General features: G+C 37.5%; 4 protein-coding genes across 8 annotated transcripts; 2 read left to right on the top strand and 2 right to left on the bottom strand.

The window, feature by feature from the left end:
* Positions 1-5,052: 5,052 nt before the first annotated feature.
* LOC112280507 (E3 ubiquitin-protein ligase SINAT3) lies at positions 5,053-6,900 on the bottom strand. 2 transcript variants are annotated; one of them, XM_024516060.3, is made up of 3 exons: positions 6,688-6,900; positions 5,767-6,153; positions 5,053-5,490 (listed from the first exon to the last, which is right to left on the bottom strand). In XM_024516060.3, the coding sequence occupies exons 1-3, from the start codon at positions 6,898-6,900 to the stop codon at positions 5,170-5,172; spliced, it is 921 nt and encodes a 306-aa protein (XP_024371828.1). In that variant the 3' UTR covers positions 5,053-5,169. The 2 variants fall into 2 exon arrangements, with proteins under 2 accessions (XP_024371828.1, XP_090105430.1); XM_090249304.1 differs by having other exon boundaries at positions 6,601-6,715.
* A 3,195-nt stretch (positions 6,901-10,095) lies between these two features.
* On the bottom strand, positions 10,096-10,895 carry LOC112280544 (mitochondrial import receptor subunit TOM5 homolog). Its single transcript, XM_024516142.3, has 2 exons — positions 10,700-10,895; positions 10,096-10,344 (listed from the first exon to the last, which is right to left on the bottom strand). The coding sequence occupies exons 1-2, from the start codon at positions 10,778-10,780 to the stop codon at positions 10,267-10,269; spliced, it is 159 nt and encodes a 52-aa protein (XP_024371910.1). The 5' UTR covers positions 10,781-10,895; the 3' UTR covers positions 10,096-10,266.
* Positions 10,896-11,095: 200 nt separating this feature from the next.
* On the top strand, positions 11,096-14,904 carry LOC112280543 (isopentenyl phosphate kinase). Of its 4 annotated transcripts, none has more exons than XM_024516141.3 (12): positions 11,096-11,525; positions 11,973-12,191; positions 12,454-12,551; positions 12,664-12,706; positions 12,806-12,867; positions 13,042-13,098; positions 13,300-13,335; positions 13,441-13,518; positions 13,639-13,705; positions 14,003-14,068; positions 14,328-14,422; positions 14,594-14,904. In XM_024516141.3, the coding sequence occupies exons 1-12, from the start codon at positions 11,408-11,410 to the stop codon at positions 14,699-14,701; spliced, it is 1,047 nt and encodes a 348-aa protein (XP_024371909.1). In that variant the 5' UTR covers positions 11,096-11,407; the 3' UTR covers positions 14,702-14,904. The 4 variants fall into 4 exon arrangements, with proteins under 4 accessions (XP_024371909.1, XP_024371908.1, XP_090105429.1 ...); XM_024516140.3 differs by having other exon boundaries at positions 14,319-14,422; XM_090249303.1 differs by having other exon boundaries at positions 11,973-12,195.
* A 3,973-nt stretch (positions 14,905-18,877) lies between these two features.
* On the top strand, positions 18,878-23,342 carry LOC112279495 (dihydrolipoyl dehydrogenase 2, chloroplastic). The gene is made up of 15 exons (XM_024513986.3): positions 18,878-19,506; positions 19,642-19,788; positions 19,919-20,053; positions 20,257-20,374; positions 20,473-20,597; positions 20,709-20,834; positions 21,039-21,119; positions 21,269-21,331; positions 21,486-21,560; positions 21,716-21,794; positions 21,923-22,023; positions 22,165-22,278; positions 22,544-22,657; positions 22,792-22,863; positions 23,034-23,342. Exons 1-15 carry the CDS (start codon positions 19,183-19,185, stop codon positions 23,091-23,093), a joined length of 1,734 nt encoding a protein of 577 aa, XP_024369754.1. The 5' UTR covers positions 18,878-19,182; the 3' UTR covers positions 23,094-23,342.
* Positions 23,343-24,466: the final 1,124 nt, after the last annotated feature.

Here is a 24,466-nt window from a genome sequence, read left to right as displayed (position 1 = left end):
AATTTTAAACTATACTTTAGAAAGCAAAAATCGTTTTGCACAACATAAGTGAGATCAAATTTTTAGTTTCAGTTTTATTTTATATTTTTTCAAATTGTTGTTTGATGCATGTTTCAAACTTAAAATAATTTCGTACTCGAAAAATTTATATCTTTTTGACTATTTTTTTTATGAATTTAATATAAAATAAAATTTATTTGACATTAAAGATAAGTATATTTTAATATTAATTAAATGTTCAATCATTGAATGGACCCATGGAACCATCATTTGCAACAGCATTTTAAAGATGATCATTGATAACGAATGGAAAAATAATGCCCTTCAATACATCCAATGTATTCCATCCCCAAACTTAATATCAACGTTATAAATAAATAAATAAACTGAGGAAGAAAGAATATATATATATATTCTCAGTTCTACATTAAATATTTGCTTCAAGGAAACCAACTATGTCTATAACCTAGTTGTCTTCTCCAATACATACAAGTTTTCTTCCCCTAGGATACATCATCAAAAAAGATCATATTCTCTCACTTTCTATTGGCAAATTATTGGCCCTTTTGCATAGACACATGGAAGTATTTTTTTACTTTATTTACTTTTTAAAAATATTTTTAAACATTGTGGGTGGCAACAAGTGGAAAGATGTTGGATTTTTTTAGATGCTTTGCCACAAAAGTGATGAGAAGGGGGCCTCTCTTGTACAGTGCTACATGCAAAAGTTTTGAAAAGTTTTGAAAAGTTTTGTTCATTTTTATGAGTTGTGGATGTCCTTTTTGGATTCCACACATGGGGTACTAAAGATACACACACATGTATATATATATATATATATATATACAATTATGCTTTTGAGATATGCATTACAATTTAAAAAACTTGTGTGTATACAAATAACTCAAATATGTACTTTGTAATCTTTCTCGTTTTATGTCATACAGGGAATTCAATGAGCAACAATATGTGTATATGCGAGGGATTATGTTGTAATTCATTTCTATTCATTTGGGTTGGGGTCTATTGACAAATTTGGCACATATTTATGTGTGTGATTGTGTAAGTGTAATGTTTTTAGATCAGTTTTGGAGTGCCATAATTCAATTTTAGATAGCAACTTTATAAACCTTTCAAGGAATTCATTGTGAAATAATAATCAAATTAAATATGTTAAGTTGCATTCTTGGTGTATTTGGGTTAGTTCATTAAATTACTGGTTTTCATTACAGCACTTACAATCACACTTTTGACAAGTTATTTGATATTCACCAATATATATATATATAAATATATGTTAAGAAATGCTTAAATATTCTTTTACAACTATCATTATCGAATTTTGATTGCGTTATTGATTGTATCCTAAATTTGAATTTTTAATTCTGATTTGTTCATAAATGATTTAAGCTTCATGTTCACGAGATTTTTTGATTTTTTTGATTGTAACCTGAGTTATTGCTATAATGAATAAATATCAAAATTAAAAATAGTAAAATCAAACAGATTTCAATTATTAAAATATCAAATCAAACCAAGCTCAACAAATTGAAGCCTTTCAAAACAATGAATGAATAGTCCTATCTAGTCTAGAAACAAACCAAATTTGCATGCATTTGAAATTTAAAGGAATTAAGAACATTATTTGTTTGAGTGTGTATAAAAACATGTAGTATTATATTTATATATTAGAAACAATGTCCAAAAGCATCAAAATCCTTTATGACCAATTCAATGTAATTTTATTAAAATTACATTTGCACAAGTTTTTGGTAATGCTTAAACACAAATGTATGTATGTGTAGGTGTGTATGTATGTATGTATGTATGTATGTATTTTTAACATCCTTTTTTCATCATATATATACATATAGTTAATTAGTATTGATTTTCTTTATTTTTTTATTTTCACAGATTTATATATATATATATATATATATATATGTATTTAAATTGATTACATTTCTGATTAATTCCAATGTTTGCTTTGCACCTGAAAGAAACTCAATCATATTTGTTAACAATTATGTCCAAAATTGTAAACAACTTTGATTTTCAAATCTAATAAACATAAAAAAATACTATTTGGTTAAAAAATAAAAAAAATAAAAAATACTATGTGTATGTATGTATGTATGTATGTATATATGTATGTATGTATATATGTATGTATTCGGTTTCTACCTTCAAATTAAGAAAAATATTAAATGAAATTCAATAAATAAGTTTGATTTTTTTTATATTTGAAATTTGCATCCAAATCTTAGAAAGAACAAAGATATTTTTATTTAACTTGTTGCAGATGCTTTTAGTAAAAATAATTATATGAAATTATTTTTCTAAAAATAGAAAATGCAAAATTTTATTTATTTAAGTTTGAAAAGAGATGAACTTTTTTAAAAATCCTACTCATTAATACTAATAATTTTTCTCTTAAAGTGATCATAAATCAATTGCAAGCCCACTATTATGGCTATTAAATCACTTTGTTACCAAATAATTTTGAGCATTAATCTAATGTTATTTTGGTGTTACATTCTACAAAATGTATTTTCAATGTTAGTGTAAAAAGAAATTTTAGGCAACAATTTGCTTAAAAGTAGCTAATATTATTTTAGAATTTATATAAGTCAATCATGAGATTAATATATTGAAGTGTAGATGTATTTGATGTTTTAAATTTTTCAAAAGTATTTGCTTCAAAAAAGATTATAATTATGCTTCATTAAATTTAATCAAAAATTAATGCATGCAAATCCTTCACATACTTTCACTTTCTCATTTCCTCAACCATCATGATTGTAATGAAATGTTGTTTAGATACAATTTGTTCCAAAAGTATAAAACATATAACAATATGTCAAACATTTATTGAAAAATGATAAATAGGTCTACATGGATTCTTCCCATCCAAAGGGCTTTCAACATGGTGTACAATTCTTATAGCAACTCCATTCACACTTCCTATGTCTCTTGGGTGGGTTCCCCACCAATGAGCCCATTGAGTAACAAAGTTTGGAATTGAGAATTAAATCATCATTATTATTGTTATTATTTCTTTAAAAGAAAAAAATGAAAAAATGGAAAAAAAAAAAAATGAACTACAAGATTGACTCTTTTGTAGATAATTTTTTGTAGATATTGTAATAATATTCTTTGCATTATTACAAACAATAAATATTTAATTATGTAGTACATGCTTGGAGTGTAGATGTTAGTATGTGCAATCTATCATAGAGGACAATTTAGACATAAGATAAAGACATAAAGAAGCATTCTCATTGGCTAAACATGAATGAGCAATAGAAGGGTTGGATGGCAGTGCAAGAGATCGCAGTTTCTGCCATTGAGTAAATAAAAAAGTAATTATCAAATCAGGGAAATGCAATATTGTCAAATCTTAATTTAGTAAATTTAAAGTATAGTTTTGTTAATGTGTTAACAAGTTAGCATGGACTAAAGCATCCTGAATAAATAAATAAATGCATGTAAATATGTACTCAAATATTCTGTCTGTGTCTGTGGTTTTGACCTACAACACAAAACAAAGAGTAAAAGGGAGGCATGCACAGAGGAATGCTTCAAGTGAATGGAAATAAGATGCACTCGAAACAAATCACAATGGATTCTTGTAACAAGTCATGGATACTAATTTTTTTCAATAGTGGAAAGCGGGGGTATTTTCATAATCACAGACTAAATTTTACGTTTCACTCTCGATATAAAACTTGTGAGGATGAAAATCAGTATGACACTAACAATCTGTTATGTATATTCAATAGACAAAGCTTCAGGAATTGAATCAAGGTGATTGCAAAAACTTAGGTTTGTAGATAATTATGAAAAAATGACAATATGTGAGATTTCTGAATATTCAAAAATAAAAATTTAAAGAAAAGACCGACGGAGGAAAATTATGAGTCTGTAACCAATTCAGTCTTCAGAATGTATGCTCTGGCCAAGTAAGACACTCATAGGCAAGCAGAATCAAAATTTTCCCAATTCGCTGAAACTGAGTATGTCAGAGGAGAGCACTTAACCTGGTAGGATTTCTAAAAAACTGGGTGCCATGCAATAAATCAGAATTCGTTATTTTTACTCTGTAAAGTAGTCATTCTTGAAGCCCACCTGCTAGGTGCCACTTCATAAATATTTACAAGCAGAATTAATTTCTCAACTAGACACATCCCTCAGGTTGCTGCATCTTGGCAATCTGTATCCTAACAGCTACGAATGCATGCACCCTATCAGACTTGACATGGCCTATCCACTAGTCTATGCGCAAGGACTAGAGTCTGTTTTCATACAAACTGCTTGCCCAGCAGTCTACTACCCTGGGAAAGAATCTCACTCATCACCACCAAAACCGCCAGGACATAGAACTGCCGAGTAAGCAACCTGCGTGAATAAAGATCTATGCACTATATGCCGTAGTGATAAAACCATTATGGGTTAGAGATACTGTAGAGGTCTAATGCCTTGACAACACGTATCAATGCCTTCTTGCACGTCTCATGTATGAAGTAGTTCATAAAATAGCAGGTCTGATAAGCCCGTTATGAAAATCTTAACCTACAATTTCCTAAATAAATGAGAACTAATTAAACCGAATTCACCTTCACTGAGGAGGTTACCTGAGGCCGAAGTGTTATGACTCCAGGCTAGAGGCACTACCATTCGGACCTCGACAGATCATGGTATGCCATGCAGCAGTACTTTTGTTGGAATAACCAGCAAAAAGAAAGACCGAGACATCGATGTCCAGCAGAGCTTACAGGCTTAAAATACAATTAAGGAACTTGCCAAAACCCGTCATTTCATTGGGATTGCCGAGGAATTCAATGTCAATCTTTACTAAGCACCTACATCAGGGTTGAGTTCCCAGAACCAGATTTCTGTATGGCAGACAGTTAAGAGAAACAAAAAAAAAAAAAAAAAAAAAAAAATCCGATAGAATTAAAGACGGAGACAAAGCGAGGAAACCTACGATACTACTATATACGGAAGTCATGGGGCGGGGCGAGTTCTGAATTCCCACAGCAGACAACTGAGTCCAGAAAACATTCTGCTTGCCCAAGATATGTGCTTCTGAAATCCTGCTGTAGCATTGAACTGCAACAAAGTGCAGCAGCCTCAGAAAATGCTCCATCAAGGCATGGTAAAAAGAATCTACTGCTCTTTCCAGATACGACCTGTCACCCTAAGTTTAAGTTCTTTACGATCACCACCTGAGAAAAAAAGAGCCATATTCCTTTGAATAATGAGACCATCATGACTGTCGCGAACTTTTCGGTGACTGTCACGAATACTACGAGGTACACCTTGCCAAACCAACTTTCGTCCGTTCGCTCCAACCTCCAAGCTGTAGCTGAAATTCTTCGCTTCATTGTCGTCCCCCATAAACCGCAAGAAAGCCATGTAGACAGGGGCCATCCCAAGCTGAAAAGCCTCGAAATGAAGACAGAAATGCTGACCAAAGCAATTGAATACCTGCATCATACACGACCTCAAATGAGTATTATTGTACGGAATTCTCATACGTTTAAATTTACTCAGGAACTCCACTTCCTGTCAACCCCAGTTGCAAGATGAAAAAAAATTCAAGGATCACTCACTCGAAAGAAGATGAAGATAATCGTATTTCACATCAAGTTTCAACATCCGATGTAAACATCTGGTTCGGGACGTCGGGATTGCAAATTGATTCCCATGAATACTTCTCAATTCAAAAGTAAAAACTCAAACATCCAGTTTGCAAGAGCTTACCGTCAGCATCCAAGTAGCGTTCTCGACCTCTTGTGGATTAGACTTCACATAGCGATGATTAAAGGTGAATCCATTATGCATATCAACTTTGTGTTCATCTCTTAAATGAGCCACAAGCCATTCAATGTCCCCAGTTACTGAGCACTCTGATCCGGCATATGGACAATTGTAGGGCCGGTATGTGCACTGAGCCTCGTGCTTGAGTTTACTGTAATAAGGGAATATGTCTGGACACCCCAGACTTTGGTACCTACATGGCAATTCGAGAGATTCTGCCACTTTTTCAAGAGCCAGACAGCGGATATTGCCGAGCTCGTACCTGCAAGTTGGGCAGCGATTGTGTACCCTTTGTTTGCAGTTGGAACACAATGTATGTCCGTTTGGGCACTGCAAGTATAAAAATTCAAAGAGGTAATGAAGGTCAATGCAGGCTTAGGTTTATCGACAAATCACAAGATGAACAGAAACCAACTAACATGACCTCGTCGAAATCTTAACAGCCGATGGCACGTTGACCACGCCCGTCCCACTATGAGGATTTCAAAGACAGTAATGGCTGCGAAACCTACACTAGACCGCTGACAGGCACTGACGGAAACAGTAAAAGTGAGGCTTGATTTCGATAAGACGTAATATGGGAGATGCCCATGCACAGAAGATACATTACAAGCAACGAGATTTCGAAACAATTGCAAGCTGCATTGCAAACAGTAGTCATCTGCACATGTATCCTAGCGTATTCGGTACGCCAATGTGATGACTTCGAATTACACACCAGTACACGAGTCTTTATCTGACACTAGACCAAACATGGAACTCAAACTCATAGCTTACCATATACAGTTCATTTCTCAGAGCTACATCCTGGTGGGTTCCGCACAACATTTACCCATATTCTCCTCTTCAGTTGAGATGACAAACCTGATGAATAGGTGGATACATAGAATTGGTGCACACGGGACACTCCAGAAGTTCATGGACACTACTAGATGGTGTACCAGCTGGTTTCCGGGCCACAGGCAAAGTGCTTTTCGAAACAACTCCCGACTCCGTCTCTGACTCAGTGCTCGAAGGGGTGTCACCCTCTCGAATTGGTGATTCTGGAATTTCCATCTTCGCATTGGATGGAGCCATACTGGTTCTAACTATGCACAAGATGTAAAATTCGCTCAGGGATACTTCCGGAGATTTCTAAATAGCGTGTCCTTGTTCCTTAATTTCCGGATACTACGGCGTCTGTGCTACTGTGAAGAATGCCGGGATCAACGAACAACTTAGCTAGATCAAGGATAAAAAAATACACGTTGGCATCAACTCGTCTAAACCTACAAACGACCTCTTTAGAACGGAATGACTTCTACCTAGTCCATTTGAATTGGTTGTCAATTCTATTAATAGAAACGTCAACATTGTGTGACATTTCTCCTCGTCACACGAATTCCAAAAAACTAAGGATGGTTCTTGTGATCGCGTACACAGAGATTCTGCCCAAGTAGACGACCTGCCACGGAATACAGTCGCAGCAACTTCCCGAATCAAAGCTGCCGACTACAGCCATCCTGAACTTTCATCAGGCATTCGGGTGACATACCGAAGATTATCCTCAAGTCCAGAAATCGTACTTCCCAAGGGGTATCCTATAATTCACGACCCTCTGGAAGGGCTACAATTCCCTGCCAAACGTACACGACGCGGACTGAGCAAAACGTGAATTCGGAAACTTTCCGGCTCTTCCGAACTTTGTAAAACACTGTAATCTGAGCAATTCCCAACCAATCTCGGACATGTACCAGAAGCGAATCCAGACTACGGACTTAGGGTTCAGTATCAACACGCTGTCTGAATTAAGTCCAGTTGCTTTCGCCCGCCTCGAATCGATCCAATCTATCTGCACCATCAATCTCCCACTAGCACACGAACGACGACAAAGCCGGACATTCCACCGCTAATCCACTTGGTCCATGTCCTACTACTTCGGATCCAACTCGTAACACCAACTGCCGCCAACCAACCATCAAACCACACCAGCTCAACGAAATCCCCCTGCAGCCTTCTGCGGGACGTTTCCTCCTCACTGAATCACACTTCACGACTCGTCCTGCACCAAAGGCTCGTCGTCCAACCCTAAGCCCTCGATCAAACGCTTCCAACACCTTCACATCCCAGAATCGAGCTCCAACAGCCATAAACCGCGGCACACATCCTCCCTGCACGCTCAAAAGAACCTCCCTCGCCGTCTCATGACCCCGTGATGGCAACCAAGTGCCTTTTCCGAACCCTAACTGGATCATCCAACACCAGAGCACAGAGCACTCTCTCAGCTTCACCACGCTTCACACAGCGACCTAAGCCACAAGAATCGCCAATGTCTACATGCGCGATGGCAGCACTAACTCAACTGCGGCGGCGAAGGAGAGCGCGCAAGTAGAATATTGGATTCGAGGAGTTTAACAGCCTTAGCCGGCTCCTCCCTAGAATTCAATGGCACGGGGGTGCGGGGGGGCTATGGCTAGCGACGACTTCGCGACTGCGAAAGCAAGGTGAGCTAGTCTAGCTGGGCGTTGGAGGATGGGGTTGACGCGACCAGAGGAAGCGTCAGGTCGCGGCGGCGATAAGCGGAATTCCGAGAACAGCACAATGCCGTACTCGCCCACCGAAACAGCGGGTGACCTCGGCGGATCTTCCTTTATTAACGAACGACTACCTCTTCCGCGCGGCTGCGTCTGCGGCTGCGTAGTCTGGCCCCCTTCTGTTCCCAGTATCGTTTTAATGAGAGTGCCCCCCCCCCCCCTCCCCCCGGACACTTACTGCTCGCATCTGGAATCAATGGAATCGAGTTTTAGTTTAATGAAAAATGTAAAAGGCCTGGTGCCAAAAAGGAAAAGCCTGCAAAAATGGGGGTAGAAGTGGCTTCAACGGCATGGGAAGAGTGTGAATTGCAAGGAGTGCAGTGATGGCGGCGGCACCTGTGTGGAGGCTCCATCCCGGTGTCTTCACCTCCAATATGGCAAACGCTCCTTTTTCCCCTAGTTTTGTTGCTGCCCCTTTTTCTTCCTCATTGTATGCCGCCCAATCCAACTTAGTTTCAGGACAAACCCATGTGATTTGTTTCCCTGATCGGCATGGGCACCAAATATTTGTCCAGTCGATTTAGTCGAAGCCACTCTCGATGTGGGTAGGTACAAAATTGGTTTCCTTTCCTTCCATTCGTGTGTGCATATATGGATTTTTAGTCAGTTTGAAAAAATTTAATGGCCAACTGGGTTTATATTTTTAATTTTTTAGTTAGAGAGTGGAAGGGAGGGATTATTTTGAAGAAAAAACCTTATCTCTTCCCGTCTCCTTGCCTCCTGAGTTCTACAGGAAGTTACTGAAGTCATTTGGTTCATCATTCATTTTGATGTTATCAGATGACAATTTCCCCCGTTTTTTTGTTTCTGTTTTTAGTTTTTATTCCTGTTGGTCTCCCCAAAAAAGCTTTATTCAACGCAGTATAAGTCGTAAACCAACAGGTTCCAAACTCGTGTCTGTTAAGATTCAGAATGATATGCACAGAACTTACCAGGCTAAAAAAACAAAACATGGTTGAAGTTATAATCTTAAAGGTCGAGCTCCAAAATCACTTAGAAGTATGTGTAATCTCAAACTCCAATCAGCTTCATGGCACACTTGTAATAGGCTCCGTGTTGCTGAACTTGCTGCAATTCCAGAATGCCATCCAATGCACGATACTTGCAAACTATTAGAGGAGGATATCCGTCATACGAACGCCAAATTTCTAGATATCTCGAGAAAGATTGCAATCGGATGTTCGAAACGCCCGTACTAAAGTAGAGGTCCATTTTTATTTGAGTTGGATCTTTCTAGGAAGAAAAGGTAGCTAATGTAACGTCTTTACACGCGTCAAGTAACAATATACAGGTCATAAAGCAGCCAAGCTTCACAAAATGATACAACGTGGATGATTGCACAGAATTTAGGTGAACTTCAAGTCTTACAAAGACTTGTTCACGCGAACTTAGCTTCGCTCTGCATGCAATTACCTCCAAGCACTTCAACTTCCCATTGAAGTTCCCTACACCAAATTTTCACATGTAGGACGATGTGCTCCTCATTAGAAGACTAGAAGCAAAAAGAAACGTCGATGCAATATTTTCCGCATTAAGTGAAATCTCAACAGTTTCACAAAATGAACTCAATACGTTTCCAAAAAACTTGAACATGCTCACTGTTGATCAGATGCGCGCCTCATTTTCAGAGTCATCGTCGATTTGTTCATCTACCATGTTCTAACTCATGCATGTTGGATGCACAGGAAGAAACAAGAGATAGCAAAAAAATAGTTAAAACTTGATTCCAGCATCCACCATGAGTGGAATTTCCAAATCACGTATACAAACCGTTAAGTACCAAGCGCAACACATACAAGCCTGCTCGAGCTACTAGTTTCTATCTGTGAAAATAGAGCCAGGAGAGCAACTCTGCCATGTTCACTGTGACTTAGACTGCCATCAAGTCACCGAAATTGCGCATCAACATCACCGACCCTGCGAACATACCCACGGCTCGCAGTAGTCTCTGCGTCGAACAAAAACGTTCATTTCAGATCAAACCCTTAATCTAGATACCAGAAACGAAAAATATTGATTTGATGAATGTACAAAATAATTGACCAAGACAAGTGCGACTATCACACTAATGCTCTCCACAAAGCAGGGAAATCCTCAATGCAAAACCACAGCAATAAAAACATGTTTGTGAGGAAAACAAGCTTCTAAATGTACCTAGCCGCGTATCAAGAAGCAGACAATTCCAACTCTCCGGCGTACATGAAAGACATATTAATCCGTTAACGAATGCACGAGAGAAATTAGAAGCGGCTCTAAACCATAATACGATAATGTAGCAACGTTGAGAATTAGAAAACCAGTACCAAGTGTGAGGCGAGCTTCTCCTCATCCCTGGTTTCAGCAGCCCACCGATTCTTCAACTTCTGCAATGTACTTTGCGCCATCTTGACTGACCTTTGGACGAACTGCTAAACACTTTGCTCTGGGCTAAGCCTCTTCAATCGCAACGTAAATTTACGATAAAGACAAAGAAACACTAACAAAGCTTGACAATCAAGCCCTAGAACCCTAGAACCCTCAAACCCTAACTCCAGGTCTTATGCGTGGCCTGATGCCGTCGGTTAAAAGGATATACCCGGTAACAGAGGGTGATTGAATCTCCAGCTCTTGCCTTCTGGGATGAAAAGGGAGCCTTCAACCGTGATCTGCAAATTTACACTAAAGCTGAAGCAGGGGAAATCTCGAATATATTACAGTGGGTGGTCCGAAAACGTGCACTTCTTCGTTGAAGCCGCTTCCGAAATCATTCCTTTCGTTGTCGAAGCTCAAGAAAAGTTCGAACATCAATTTGTGCAACTAGGTCTAGGACCATTGGTCTGCGTTGTTAAAATTTTAGCAGTGGCTAGTGGAGGAAGTATTGTAATGGATGAAGGTCGGATTTAGCCGGAAGAGAGTTGGGATAGGTTGGTAACGTGATTGCACGTAGATTTGAAAAGTGTGTTTTTGATTTATTGTAGTTGGTGGGTTTGATCGGAACGGTGGGGTAGAGGTGGAGGGTCTGGTGTAGTAAGATGGCGACATCGCTGCAGTCTTCTGCATCACCGGAGTCACAGGCTTTGAACACAATTGCTCCACAGTCTCCGGGATCTGTTTATCCACATCGCCATGTCCGCTGCATTGTGAAGCTCGGTGAGTTTCTGTTTCTCCAGTTAACAATGCCGAGGGTTAGAATTTGGATTCCGGCTGGTTCGAAACCTTTCTGGTGTATTGTGTCGGTGTGATCAGTTCAGGAGATTAGAATACTTCCTGTAAAATACGCGAAATAGTTGTAATATGAAAGATCTTTGAGTGGCATCATGCGAGTTGATGGAATTGTAAGGGATATTTGCCTTTGTAAAGTAGAGAATCAGAGTATGAAGGAATCAGAGGTGGAAGAGAAGTGTGAATCGACGGAAGTGAAAACATGCAAATTTGCGAAATTAGGCATGGCAGCAGGCTGAAATTGAAGAATTTTTACGTGATACTTTTGCGCAGCGATCAACATGATAATTAATTTGTTGATCTACTCCTAGCACATTTTGAATATGCTGTTCTCATGTAGTGGTTAGATTACACTGATAAGAATTCTTCTATCAGGTGGGGCAGCTATCACTCGGAAAGGGGAGCTGGAAACGATTGATGATGCTGTGCTAGCGTCTACGACATTGCATTTAAGAGAAGCAATGGGACTATCTGATGCAAGCTTGTCACTGGATTGGAGTAGAAGAAATGGTGTGTTAATTACGGATCTCATACCGAACAGCACTGGTCAACACTTGGACTTCCCAAATGCGTTTGTCGTAGTTCATGGGGCAGGTTGGTGAGTTCCTCTCTTGAGGTTTTATGTTTTACCTCGATCCTTCCTATTTGCAGAGAGTTCCCAGTTGGATTTGCTCGGTACTTCATGGCGATGTCGTCTTTAGATCGTTATATCGCTTCCATTTCTTTTGATCAATATTCTGATTTGACCAAAATTGGTATCCATTCTTCTAGGTTTGTTTTTGACTAATTTGACACTTGCGGGGGACATTATTCTCCTGCTTCGCTTGATTGACTTGTTTTCGAATGGTTGGGGCAGGTTCGTATGGCCATTTCCAAGCTAGTAAATCGGGAGTGAACAAAGGCGACCTGAAGAACCCCTTGGTCAAGGCTGGCTTCGTTGCCACTCGCATCTCTGTACGTTTTTATTCCACAGTTTCTTGAACAGTTTTGGATTCTTTGATATGCTTTCATTTCTATAAGTCTGTATCTGGAGCACATTTTTACCCAAAGCCTTTCGGCTGTGTAGGTTACCAAGCTGAATCAGGAGGTTGTCCGGTGCTTGGCTTCAGGTTAAATCTCGCTATCCATACACTTTCATAGGATGATCTTAAAAGAATAAAATTGCAAGCAACTCCGAATCTTATATATCTAATACACATGTGATTCAGAGGGCATCCCTGCTGTGGGAGTATCCCCATTTTCTGCTGGGTGGTCCACCCATAACAAAATGGTAAGTTTACTCTGACAGTAATTGATCACAAGTTACTATCCCCTATGAGTTGATTGAGCTAACCTAATGACTTAACAGGACTCGATTAAAGCTTTTGCACTAGAAGTGGGACCCTATGGCACTATGGCTGGTTAGACTATGTTTCTAACGATTGTTTGTGCTGCTTGCCTACAGCTGGAACGTGACAACGTATTGGAAATTCAGCGAGCAGTCGATGCAGGCTTTGTACCTGTACATTTTTCACTCAAAACTTGTACCCACCCAGCGTTGTACCAATCTTCCTATTATTTTTCATTACTTTTTATTATAACACAGGCATGTTGAAAATTTCTTCCGAGGGATGCAAATGCAACGAATGTTGGGGTAATATCTAACAACCTGAGTTTCTGAGTACCTGCAAAACATAAACCATTTATTTGCACTGGCGTGCAGGTACTCCATGGAGATGCAGTGCTGGATAGTACTTTGGTGAGGATTTATTTTTAAAAAAAAAATTATGCTTAAATTTAAAATGCATCTATTATCAAATGTTGATTCTTATCATCAAATATGGCCTGTTTGTTTGTCCTGCAGGGATGTACAATTCTCAGTGGAGATATTGTCGTGAGACGACTTGCTGAAGTTGTTAAGCCCAGCTTTGTTGTATTTTTAGTATCCCGCTGGTCTTAAAACAATTGTTTGATTTCTATTTGTTGTTTCTGTACCTTAGATAGGACAATAAGCAGGTTATCGTGAATCTTTTTGGGGCGAATCCTTTATCAGAATTTGCAGACTAATGTGCCTGGCGTGTTTGATCGCCCCCCTGAAGAACCGAATGCGACGCTTCTAAGAGAAATTGGTGGGTTTTTGATTTTGGCCCTCTATGTTTTGGAGCACTGCTCTTTGCACAGTTTTCTTATCTCCAATTGGATAAATGGAGCTCCTTGGTTTGCAATTGTCTGTGTTTATGCTTTATTCTTTAATCCCGGTAATTCTTTTGCTTTCAAGATTCTAATCTTCAGCAGTGGGTATTCTGTCAGATGTGCATATCTGCGTGATTTCTGTGCCTAAGCTCTTTGAAAATAGCTCGTCACTTTTTCGGGGGCTACATACACCTGTAATATATTGATATTTTGTTGTCTCGCATTTTTGACAGTGGTGTTTGAAGACTCTAGTTGGACGATTGTTGATCCCCCTCTTGGGGCAGAAGGCAAGGGAGGAGGTGTGATTCCTGGGACTTTTTGAAGCGTCTAAAACTAGTGCAATCGGAATGTTAATACATAGAAGTCCTCTTTTTCGTCCACATAAAGGGTATACTAGAGGAACTCGTAGTTTTCCGTGCCGCAGACCTTATAGCAACATTTGCTAAAACCAGCTGTAGTTCATGTAAGCTCACATACTTGGTAATGTATTGGGTTAGTAGATTGCACTAATAAGATGCCGGTATATTGTACAATTTGACATGGATATAGTGGAGACAGCTGTGGCAGCTCACGACACAACTGGGGGCATGTCCACTAAAATTGCGGAGGCTGCTTCAATCGCTGCCACGGGCATTGACGTCTTTGTTGTGGAGGTAATTAGCATCAATTTCTCTTTTTGCTGTGTAATGTCAAGCAATGACAACCTATAATTCGCTTTCCTCCTTTTGAGAACTAATAATCTATAGTCCTCAAACATGTCATTTATGTGCACTTCACCCACAAAGTATTGATAATATATTTTGTTTTCCGGATGATGCTTGCAGGCAGGAACTCCCCATGCTCTAGAAGTTTTGAGAGGAAACGTTAAAAAGCTGAACACAAAATCTTGGAAGGGTACACTGATCAGAAGCGCCCTTGGTCGAAGTTCCTGATTGCAATAGCTCAGAAAAGCATTGCAATGTCCCTAGTGGACTACTAAATACTAGATGCAAGGGATGATTTCTAACATTTGTGCAATTTACATACTATTAAATCTTTACGTTGATCTCATATCTATGAACGTATGAACGTATCTGTAGAATGCGTGCTTTACGACAGAATTTACATAATAAAAAGTTTTTGGTGGTTATTGTGATTCCTGCAATTGTGGTTCATAAGAAGGGTCCAGTGTTTGACCTTGTGGGCAACAGTTACACGTTCCAACCAACTGGGCCAAAGAGTAGTAGGAGGGCGCGGTTAGGGGGTGGCAGAGTAGGTGGAAATTTGTCAAACTCAACAAGAGAGTGCTATGGTAGTATTTGTTTGTATTTTCTATATAATTGTGGGAATTATGTGAGTTTTGTATTGGTGACTCAGAAGGATCATGCTACATAATTGTCTTTCTAAGAATAGAGGAGGTAGCCCGAGTGTGATTCTGTTATTAGTGCATGGCATGTGACCAGAATGAGGATGGAAGTCCAAGGAGGTTTGTGTTGTCTTTATGTCATCTCCAATAGCTACTTCTTCTGCAATGGCTCTTTTGTGAATTATTTATTGATTGATAATTTTTGCAATCAAATCAACATGGGACTGTGTAGGTGAGGAAAGTGTTCCCAACTTGATACGTGAGTGAGCAGTTGTATTGTTGTTGGTGAGGTTCAAAACTCTTGCAAATGTTTGTCGCTCAATTGAATACATTTTGGTAGAAAAAGTATGGACCTAAGTTGGGATCCTTGGATGATCTTTGCTTAGTATTTTTTTATTTGAAAGGGTTGGATGGATGTGGAGGTTACAAAGCCCTAATCTTGTCAATCCATTAAAATTAATTTTTCATGGAAAGTCTTGAAGTGATTGAAAAACAAAGTACGTTAGCTAGTTTTTGTAAAAGTTAAGGATTTCACATGTAGGTGAAGTATATTATAAGTCAAGTAAGTGAAAATTTATGGCATATTGAGGGTTTTGTCTTCTTAACAAAATATGTCTAGTATTTTGGTAGGATTTAATTGCTATTATGTTAGAAATACATTAAGTTTGGAAGGTAAATTATAAAGGCTTTTTATGGTTTCGGACCAAGTTAGATTGCCTACATTATCATTTTGGAGAAGAAAATAAAAACTTAGATAAGAGGATTGAGAAACTTAGTATATTCTTCAATCATGGAAGAAATTCAATTGTCCATTTTTTGTAATATATACATGTAAGATGGATTTTCTAATGAAACTATAAATTTTAGCTTAAGTCTTTTTGATAGCTATAAATAGATCATTTATTAGCCAACTACCTATCACATTCTTATAAATATAAAAGATTAACTAAGATTTGGCTTGTAAGCAATACATTTTTTTTTTTTTTTTTTTTTTTTTAGATGCAATTTGAAGTTTTTATTTATGCTTGTCTAATATTATTATTAAAATTTAAATTAAATAAAAAGCCATGATGTATAATGGCTCTTTTATAAATAAACTACTTTAAAATATATCATGTGATATGTCATTGGATACTAAATCTTTTCAAATGTATGTAGTTTAGTTTGCTTAGTGGTTTTTTTTATCTATTGATAGTTTTCCATTACTTGACTTAGTGTCAATTAGAGTTTGGATACTAAGGTGGAAAAAAAACTTTGACTTGACATTCTTATCAAGTCAACCCTTGTGAGTGATTTTTGAAAGAGAGAGAACTTATTGTAAGGTTTTGCTTGGCTATGGTGATTTAGCCATTTTAGTAAAACTTAGGGTTTTCTCTATTTCCACACTTGCACTCTTGGATTCCCTCTTTGTGGTGTGAGAGATAGCTTGATTTAGTTTGGTGTAGATTTCTAATCTTTTCTTGAGAGTGTATTGGTTGTGTATTTGTATTTGGTTCAGATTACATACATTGTGACTAGTTTGTAGCACTCAATGTGTTGTGTTTAACAATCTTTTTTTACATGACAAACATCTTTTTTTATGGCACTATTATCATAGTTGATAAAGTATCTATATTATATACAATTTTGACCAGCTGATCAATATTTTAAAGCAATAGAAAGTTGTAGCTATGCTTGTTAATATATGTATTCTGTAATAAAAAAATATCAATCCTCATGGATTTAAATATAGATTAAATAATTTCTTTATCAATTTTTACACATTGTAATTATCAATAGTTTTTGATGTGAATTCAAATTTCAAGATTAAAGTTGAAGTTTAAAAATTTGTAAAAACTATTGCATGTATCCATAATTTTAGATTACTTGGGTGATATATATATATATATATATATATATATATATACTAAAATAAATATAAATTATCCTGAAGATTAATATTTCTACAATATTCATTGTAGTTTATTTATTTTATTTTATTTTCTACCTTTTTTTTTTTTTTTTTTTTTTTTAATAATTCAATGTTTTTCAAATTACTTCTTGTTATAATAAATCATTTGTGATTTGAACAAGTGACATATTATAATTCAATGTGTATACAATCAAAGACTTTGCATCTTTTATATCTTTGATATTTTTTATGGTTATTATAAAAAAGATGTAAAAAATAGACATTTATTTATGAAATAAAGTGATTTTGGTGATATGTTTATAACAATAGTAAAATAAAATAAAAAACCAGTTCTTATCTGAAGATAAAAATATCTATATTTATAAAAACTATGCATGGTTTATTATTATTGTGTGTGTGTATATATATATATATATATATATGTTATGTTATTTCTTAATTAAGTAAGAAAGTGGTATTAATATCCAAATTTCAAAGAATTTAAAATGAATAAATAAACACCTAATTTCTTTATTTGTAGATAGTAAAATATTGAAAAATAGTAAAATGAAATATCCTTTAATTTATCATATTTATAGTGTTTATCAAGATATTAAAAGAAAATTGCAGCCAAATATTTCTAAAAATAGTAATTCAAAATGTCTAAAAAAAGATACCATGTACAAAAATTATTGAGTATAAAAAATAAATGAGAATGTTTTATTTTAAATGAACCTGTTCATTTGAGTTTAACACACTAATCGTGCAAAAAATCTTAGAATAGTCTTTTGTGGAAATTTCATTAATTTTTGTAGCATCTAGAATTTATCTTAGCATATTGTTGTTTTATTCAAATTTTATTTGGGACAAGTATGTTAAAACATTGTTTGTATTCGTTTTTTTCTTATTTCTTGTTCAATTGTAATTTGTGAAATTTTCTCTTATGAAATATATACCTGAAATATATAACACATTCAAACTCATAGCATTAATGTTTGATAGAACCGAAATTCTTTACAAAACCTGATGTTTTTATTTTATAAGTTCTAAATTTTTTGAAAAATAAAACATTTTCTTCTTAATGAAATTAAATCTTAGAAAATAATAATATAAAAGCCAACCATGTCAATGTACAAACAAATTTTATACAAACCTTGAAAATAAGTCATACATATAATTCAACTATTATTAGTATTAAAATTTCATATAAAATGTAAATCTGAAAATGCATCTAATATAAAAATTAAAAAAAAGAAAAATAAATAAAACTAGTGAAATTCAACAAACACATGAACCAAATTTCTACAAAGTCAATATCATTTTGACTACACTAAACACATAAACATGCACAGGTTCATAAAACATCTATGCACAATATAACCAAAAGAGTTGTAGAAACATAGTACACATATACAATTATAAAATGAAATGTTCAGAATGAGTTACAGTTCAATTTTATTCCTTAAAATTACAATCCTCCAAAAACACCTTTACACCACCAATAAAAATATTATCAAAAATCTAGCAAGCATAATTTCTTGCCATATTGCAATAAAATTATTATTATCATTATTATATATTTTTTACCATTTTATCATACCATTGTTGTGTTTTAGTTTGCTTAGCTAGAGCTCACTTCAAGTTTCATGTCCATCACAAGGGAGTATGAACGAACGAACGAACCAACCAACCAACCAACGAACCAGCGAAGCCACGGACGATGAATGAACTTCGCGAACATCGAAGGGAAGACCCTTTTCACACAAGTGCCGAAGACAGGGATGGATACGCCATGATTATCATCCAATTGGATGATAACATCCAAAGGGAAGCGGGGCCGGCATCGAGGACGCGAGAAGACGCTGCAAATTTTACTGGGAGACGACTGCAATGGTGGTGTGTGATTTCATCGAGGCTGGCAAATTTATTCGCAGCCTTCGATCGATCTCCGCTGAAGGAGAAACCGAGGCAACGACTGACTTGCTCTCTCTGAGCTTCTCCGCCCCGCGCCAATTCAAGCATTCTCAGTGGCGTTCGATGCGGTAGCCTCCTCACAAGCGCACGAAGAACAGATTGTTGTCTCACTTAGCTCGCGTCGATTTTGTTGAAGGAAAAGGGTGAATCGTTTGTGGGAGTGTGCATGTGCGCGCTTGGATTGATCCAGAGAGCTGCGCGACATGGAGGCAACGCTGTCCTGCGAGAATTTGACTCACACTGTGGGGTGCGTCGGCAAGGCTAGACTGGGAAGCGTTCGAGGAGGTTGTAAGAAGGCGGCGTTTGGTGCTTACAATGTTTCATGGAAAGCAAGAATCTCTGTGACGAGGGATCTTGGTGTTGGGTCCGTTTCGAGCAGAGGAGTTGTTGGGAAGGTCGCGAATGGGGAGCTGAGGGTGCGAGCCGCGAGTGGCAATGGCGTTGCGCCGAAAGAGTTTGATTATGATGTGGTGATCATTGGTGCTGGAGTTGGAGGGCATGGCGCCGCTCTCCATGCTGTCGAGAAGGTAGGACGGCTGGATCCATATTTTGCTCCGTTTGTGAGTACGTCGTGTTGAGCGACGTCCTTCGTGGTTTCTGCTCAACCGGGCGTTGGATGTATCGTGGGTTTGATGCGTGGATTGGTGGCATTGGCAACGCAGGGGTTGAAGACGGCGATCATCGAGGGGGACGTTGTTGGCGGTACTTGTGTCAACCGAGGGTGTGTGCCTTCGAAAGCTCTCTTGGCTGTGAGTGGGCGTATGCGGGAGCTTCAAGATGAGCACCACCTCAAAGCCCTTGGAATCCAGGTTTCCCCGCGTACCTTTATTTTATTTTGTTTTTATTTTTGGTTTTATTCAAATTTAAATTTATGGTAAAGACCGGTATTCGAAGAATAGGAAGAAGTTCAGCCCTAATATATCTTTGCGTTTTCGTCAGGTGGGGGCAGCTAATTACGATCGGCAGTCAGTTGCTGACCACGCAAACAACCTGGCCACCAAAATTCGAGGAAATCTTACCAACTCCATGAAGGCACTTGGTGTTGACATTCTGACTGGTTTTGGTTCTGTCGCGGTATGCAATCTTTGACCCCAGCACTAGACGAGGTGGATGCAGAGGTTTTTGAAACCTAAGACATCTGAAATAGTTCATGAACCATAAGTGATGACCTTGTCTTAAACCCTGCACTTAAAACCCTAGCCTACTGTGGACTATAGGGAGTGACGGGAGTTAAAACTAGGCAATTGATTGACGTTTCTTCTACACTTTGCTTACAGGCTCCTCAAATTGTGAAGTACGGAAGAATTGGATTTTCTGACAAAACTATTACAGCGCGCAACATTATCATAGCAACTGGTTCCGTGCCTTTTGTTCCTCCAGGCATTGAAGTCGATGGTAAGAAGTCATGGTCGTTGGTGGATTAAAATGCTTTTAAAGTTTATGCTGGTCGATTGTAAAAATGATTATCTCTTGATCAAACTGCGTGTATCCAGGAAAGACGGTGTTCACCAGCGATCATGCGCTGAAGCTGGAGTGGATCCCAGACTGGATTGCCATTGTTGGAAGTGGTTACATTGGTCTTGAGTTCAGCGATGTCTATACTGCCCTTGGAAGTGAGGTAAAATTTCCTTGCGCATTATTGACAATAAAATAAAAGTGGATGTGTGGAGTGCGTGTGTAATTATCTGACAATAATTGGAGCTGACTTCCCTTTTCTGTGGGCTTGCAGGTCACGTTTGTCGAGGCGCTTGATGGGTTGATGCCTGGTTTTGATCCTGAGATTGGCAAGCTTGCACAGAGGATCTTGATCAATCCTCGTAAAATTGATTATCACGTCGGAGTTTTAGCTAAAAAGGTGACTCCCATGTTTTACACTGGACTAACTATCTTGACCCTAGGGGCTCCGGTCTGTGTAGCGCTTTATTCCGCCTCTGAAGATCTAGAATGTTGATGGAACCAAATTTAAGATCTTACAATCGTCCACCATTTGTGTCAAAATGTTCAGCATGTATCAATTCTGACTATGATTTCGCTTGCGGTTTGCTGCTGTGCTGTGCAGATTACTCCAGCGAAAGATGGAAAGCCAGTTCAAATCGAACTCGTTGACCCAAAAACCAAGGAGACAAAAGACATTTTGGAGGTATGAACAACCTACTGACAATCTATGGACAACTGTGTGCAGTTTTCTTGCATATTTTATCTATTTATAATCTTGGTTGATCTGTTACCAACTGCAAATGTTTATTCTCCCATCAAGTACCGAGTGCCTAATCCTCCTTTGCAATGCAGGTGGATGCAGCCCTTATTGCTACAGGACGTTCTCCATTCACGAAAGGATTGGGTCTCGAAAAGGTAACGTGCGCGTTGACGTTCCAAGTTTCTAAATTGTTGGATGGTTTTGCTGGTGCGCGCGATGGAACAACTGAAACCATATTCAGGCGTTATCAACAATTTTTCATGCTTCGTCTTGTTCACTAACCTTGGATAATTTCTTGGTGGCTTGCAGATCAATGTAATTACACAGAGAGGGTTTGTACCGGTGGATGAGCGGATGCAAGTACTTGACTCTGAAGGCAAGCCTGTAAGCGATCTTCGTCTCTTTATGATTCACCACTTATGTAACCTTAGTTATATGGTATTTTTCGTGACAATCTGGTTTGCGTGAGAGTAAACGACGTAATTTGGGCACCGTGTTTAGAATATTAACTCAAATGGCTCTTGGTGACGGTGTTCTAGGTACCGCATTTGTACTGCATCGGTGATGCAAATGGCAAGATGATGCTTGCTCATGCAGCAAGCGCCCAAGGCATTTCTGGTGAATCATTCTACTGTGTTCCTCGAATTGAAGCATTTACATTAGATCCTTGCCATTGTTGGTTATTGAGTGTCGTACTCGGCACTGTTCCTTATGTCGATAAATTTGCGTTACCTTTTCATGAACAGTGATTGAGCAGATCGCTGGGCGGGACAACATTTTGAACCATAATAGCGTACCAGCGGCTTGTTTCACGCACCCTGAGATCAGCATGGTCGGCTTGACTGAGGTATAGCAATCCTTTTGTTTCACAATTTACTTTTTAATAACTTGATTTGAACCTCTTTGTAATGTAGCTCTTGTGACTGGAAAGCTTCACAGCCTAATCCATTTTTCAGGTGAAAGTTAATTTCTTTTTATTCTCTGGCAGCCACAAGCAAGAGCACTGGGAGAGAAAGAGGGTTTCAAAGTTAGTGTTGCCAAGACTAGCTTCAAAGCCAACACTAAGGCTCTCGCTGAGAATGAAGGCGATGGGCTGGCTAAGGTACCGGCTGGTGTTACAACTTTTGGCTTGCTCTATATTTTGGCTTGCACCTACCTCCCCGACTTAAAAATGTGAATTCGTTCTTTTTTGGTTTTTTTAGATCAAGTCTGGACTCTTCACTAGAATTGCCAGCCAATAGGGTCTGCATTAGTTTCAATATTGCATTAATATGGTCTTACTCACACTTCCATTTTCTTCATATTCCTGCTCCAATTTTTTTTTTATATATATATATTAATGCATTTTATCAATGATTTTCAACCAGTTGATCTATCGACCTGACTCTGGCGAGATTCTGGGTGTTCACATTCTTGGCCTCCACGCCGCCGACCTCATCCACGAAGCCTCCAACGCTATTGCTATGGGCAACACCATCAAAGTGAGTGCCAAGTTTCATTTTACTAGAATTGTCTGCCGAACCTTGACGTCTAATGGATGTGATGATGTAGTTGTCAAGTCTCGCTATCGAATGCTGCGATTTCTTCTAACAACCCATTGCTCTGTCTTTGACAGGACATCAAATTTGCTGTGCATGCCCATCCGACCTTGTCTGAAGTGTTGGACGAGCTCTTCAAGTCAGCGAAGGTATGGGTTTTGACCTCGAAGTGTCACTTCAGTATTGTAAACTTTTTCACTTCAGTGGAATTCAAACCTGTTCTACACATGCCTCTTCCTCATTAGACCATTTCTTTTGTTTATTTCGTTGTATATATATATTCTTTCTAAAGTTTCTTTGTTACATCGACGGTTTGCAGCTTGACGAGCATCATGCGGCAGTGGAAACCCCGAATCAAGTAAAATCAGTGGCTGCTTGATGGCTCAGCCTGAGCATCTCAGTCGAAGGAAGGTTCTGTCTCTTTAGTTGTTATATTTATATATGTCATGCAGCGTCAGAAATGGCATACGATTGCTAGTGTCAGATTGTAGGAGGTTAGCCTTGGTATCAATATCCATTGACGAGCTCATTAGTTCGTCAAAGCTCAAACAATGTGGAACAGGTAGGAGTTAAAAGCATTTACTTATTCGAAATATTTTTTGGAATGGAGCTTGTCGTGTACTCTCAATTCTCTCTGGGGTCCTACTACTATCCCTGAGGATCCTCTGCAATATTGTCTGAAAAGTTGTGTTGCGGGTGTGATATATGGATAGGAAGCAAAAGATTCTAAAAAATTAAGAATCTTTTTATTAATGTATCACATGGATTTATCTAGATATTTTTAAGGCTTGTTTTGTTTTGTGGTATCAGATGCCTTTGTTTTTTGTAGTACGCCTAAGCAGAAGCTTCCGTAGACATGTTCTTTAAAGGAGGATTTTCAATTGTAAAGTTTTCTAGCAAAATCCCAAAGAACATCTTATACTACACAAAAAATTCATGAAATATCTTTGATAGTGAAGGTCAATGTTACCTTAGTTTCATCAACACATCTTTTCTGGTGTATTGAACATTTCTCAAAACGCCTGTATGTTCCAGCACATTCATTTGAATGCCTTTTATTCTTATAATAATATGTTTGCAAACTCCACAATGAAATTTCATATCTGCTAAAAATTATCTTTTATCTTCATATCATTTTGTATGATGATCTATTGCATTTACTGCACATTTGTTTATCAACAGGAAAGTATAGAAGTTTTTTGTAACTTGAGTCTTGCATAAATGTTCTTTTTGTAAATTTGATTTCAATATATACTTCAGAATCTATTCATGTTTTAAAATAACTTAGTTTATTTTGAAAAATTATCTTGTATAATTTTGACAGTTGAAGTAAAATTTAGCTGTAGAGGCATACAAGTTGTATGTTTATACTGATATCTTTCAAAAATATTTTTGATGCATTTTATATTAAATTTCTATCTGGGTTCAATTAATCATATATAACTCATTCATCACATGATAAGATTTTGGTGCATTTATTGTGATGTCAATGGAAATGTTATATTTTATTATATTCAATTTTTTGATAAATATTTAACTCTTTCTTTTAAAACGATTTTAATCTATGATGTTATTTGATATTTTTATAAATGATAATTTCAATTGCAAATATGCTCATGGTCTCAATATTGCGTTTTTTTTTATTGTAACTTGAAAATGTTCCAATGACATGAACCCTGACTAATTTTATGATGTAGAAAAATGATAAAGAAGAAGAAGAAGAATGCAAATTTTTAAAAAATAGTTAATACA

The sequence above is a fragment of the Physcomitrium patens genome, chromosome 3 (genome assembly GCF_059467195.1).
Source record: "Physcomitrium patens ecotype Gransden chromosome 3, ASM5946719v1, whole genome shotgun sequence".
In the NCBI taxonomy this organism is placed as follows: Eukaryota; Viridiplantae; Streptophyta; class Bryopsida; order Funariales; family Funariaceae; genus Physcomitrium; species Physcomitrium patens.
This window is presented reverse-complemented; position numbering and strand designations above follow the sequence as displayed.

Bases quoted from the DNA above. Each gene is read 5' to 3' on its own strand.
- LOC112280544 (XM_024516142.3), bottom strand. From the start codon at position 10,780: ATGGCGCAAAGTACATTGCAGAAGTTGAAGAATCGGTGGGCTGCTGAA. The intron at 10,345-10,699 runs GTACTGGTTTTC...TGTTCGACGCAG, and splicing joins AGAAGCTCGCCTCACACTTG to AGACTACTGCGAGCCGTGGG.
- LOC112279495 (XM_024513986.3), top strand. From the start codon at position 19,183: ATGGAGGCAACGCTGTCCTGCGAGAATTTGACTCACACTGTGGGGTGC. The intron at 21,795-21,922 runs GTGAATCATTCT...TTTCATGAACAG, and splicing joins AAGCGCCCAAGGCATTTCTG to TGATTGAGCAGATCGCTGGG. The intron at 22,024-22,164 runs GTATAGCAATCC...ATTCTCTGGCAG, and splicing joins GCATGGTCGGCTTGACTGAG to CCACAAGCAAGAGCACTGGG.
- LOC112280543 (XM_024516140.3), top strand. From the start codon at position 11,408: ATGGCGACATCGCTGCAGTCTTCTGCATCACCGGAGTCACAGGCTTTG. The intron at 12,192-12,453 runs GTTGGTGAGTTC...TGGTTGGGGCAG, and splicing joins TGTCGTAGTTCATGGGGCAG to GTTCGTATGGCCATTTCCAA. The intron at 14,069-14,318 runs GTGTGATTCCTG...ACATGGATATAG, and splicing joins GGCAGAAGGCAAGGGAGGAG to TGGAGACAGCTGTGGCAGCT.
- LOC112280507 (XM_024516060.3), bottom strand. From the start codon at position 6,900: ATGGCTCCATCCAATGCGAAGATGGAAATTCCAGAATCACCAATTCGA. The intron at 6,154-6,687 runs GTTTGTCATCTC...TTATACTTGCAG, and splicing joins TGTATCCACCTATTCATCAG to TGCCCAAACGGACATACATT. The intron at 5,491-5,766 runs GTAAGCTCTTGC...TGTATGATGCAG, and splicing joins ACGCTACTTGGATGCTGACG to GTATTCAATTGCTTTGGTCA.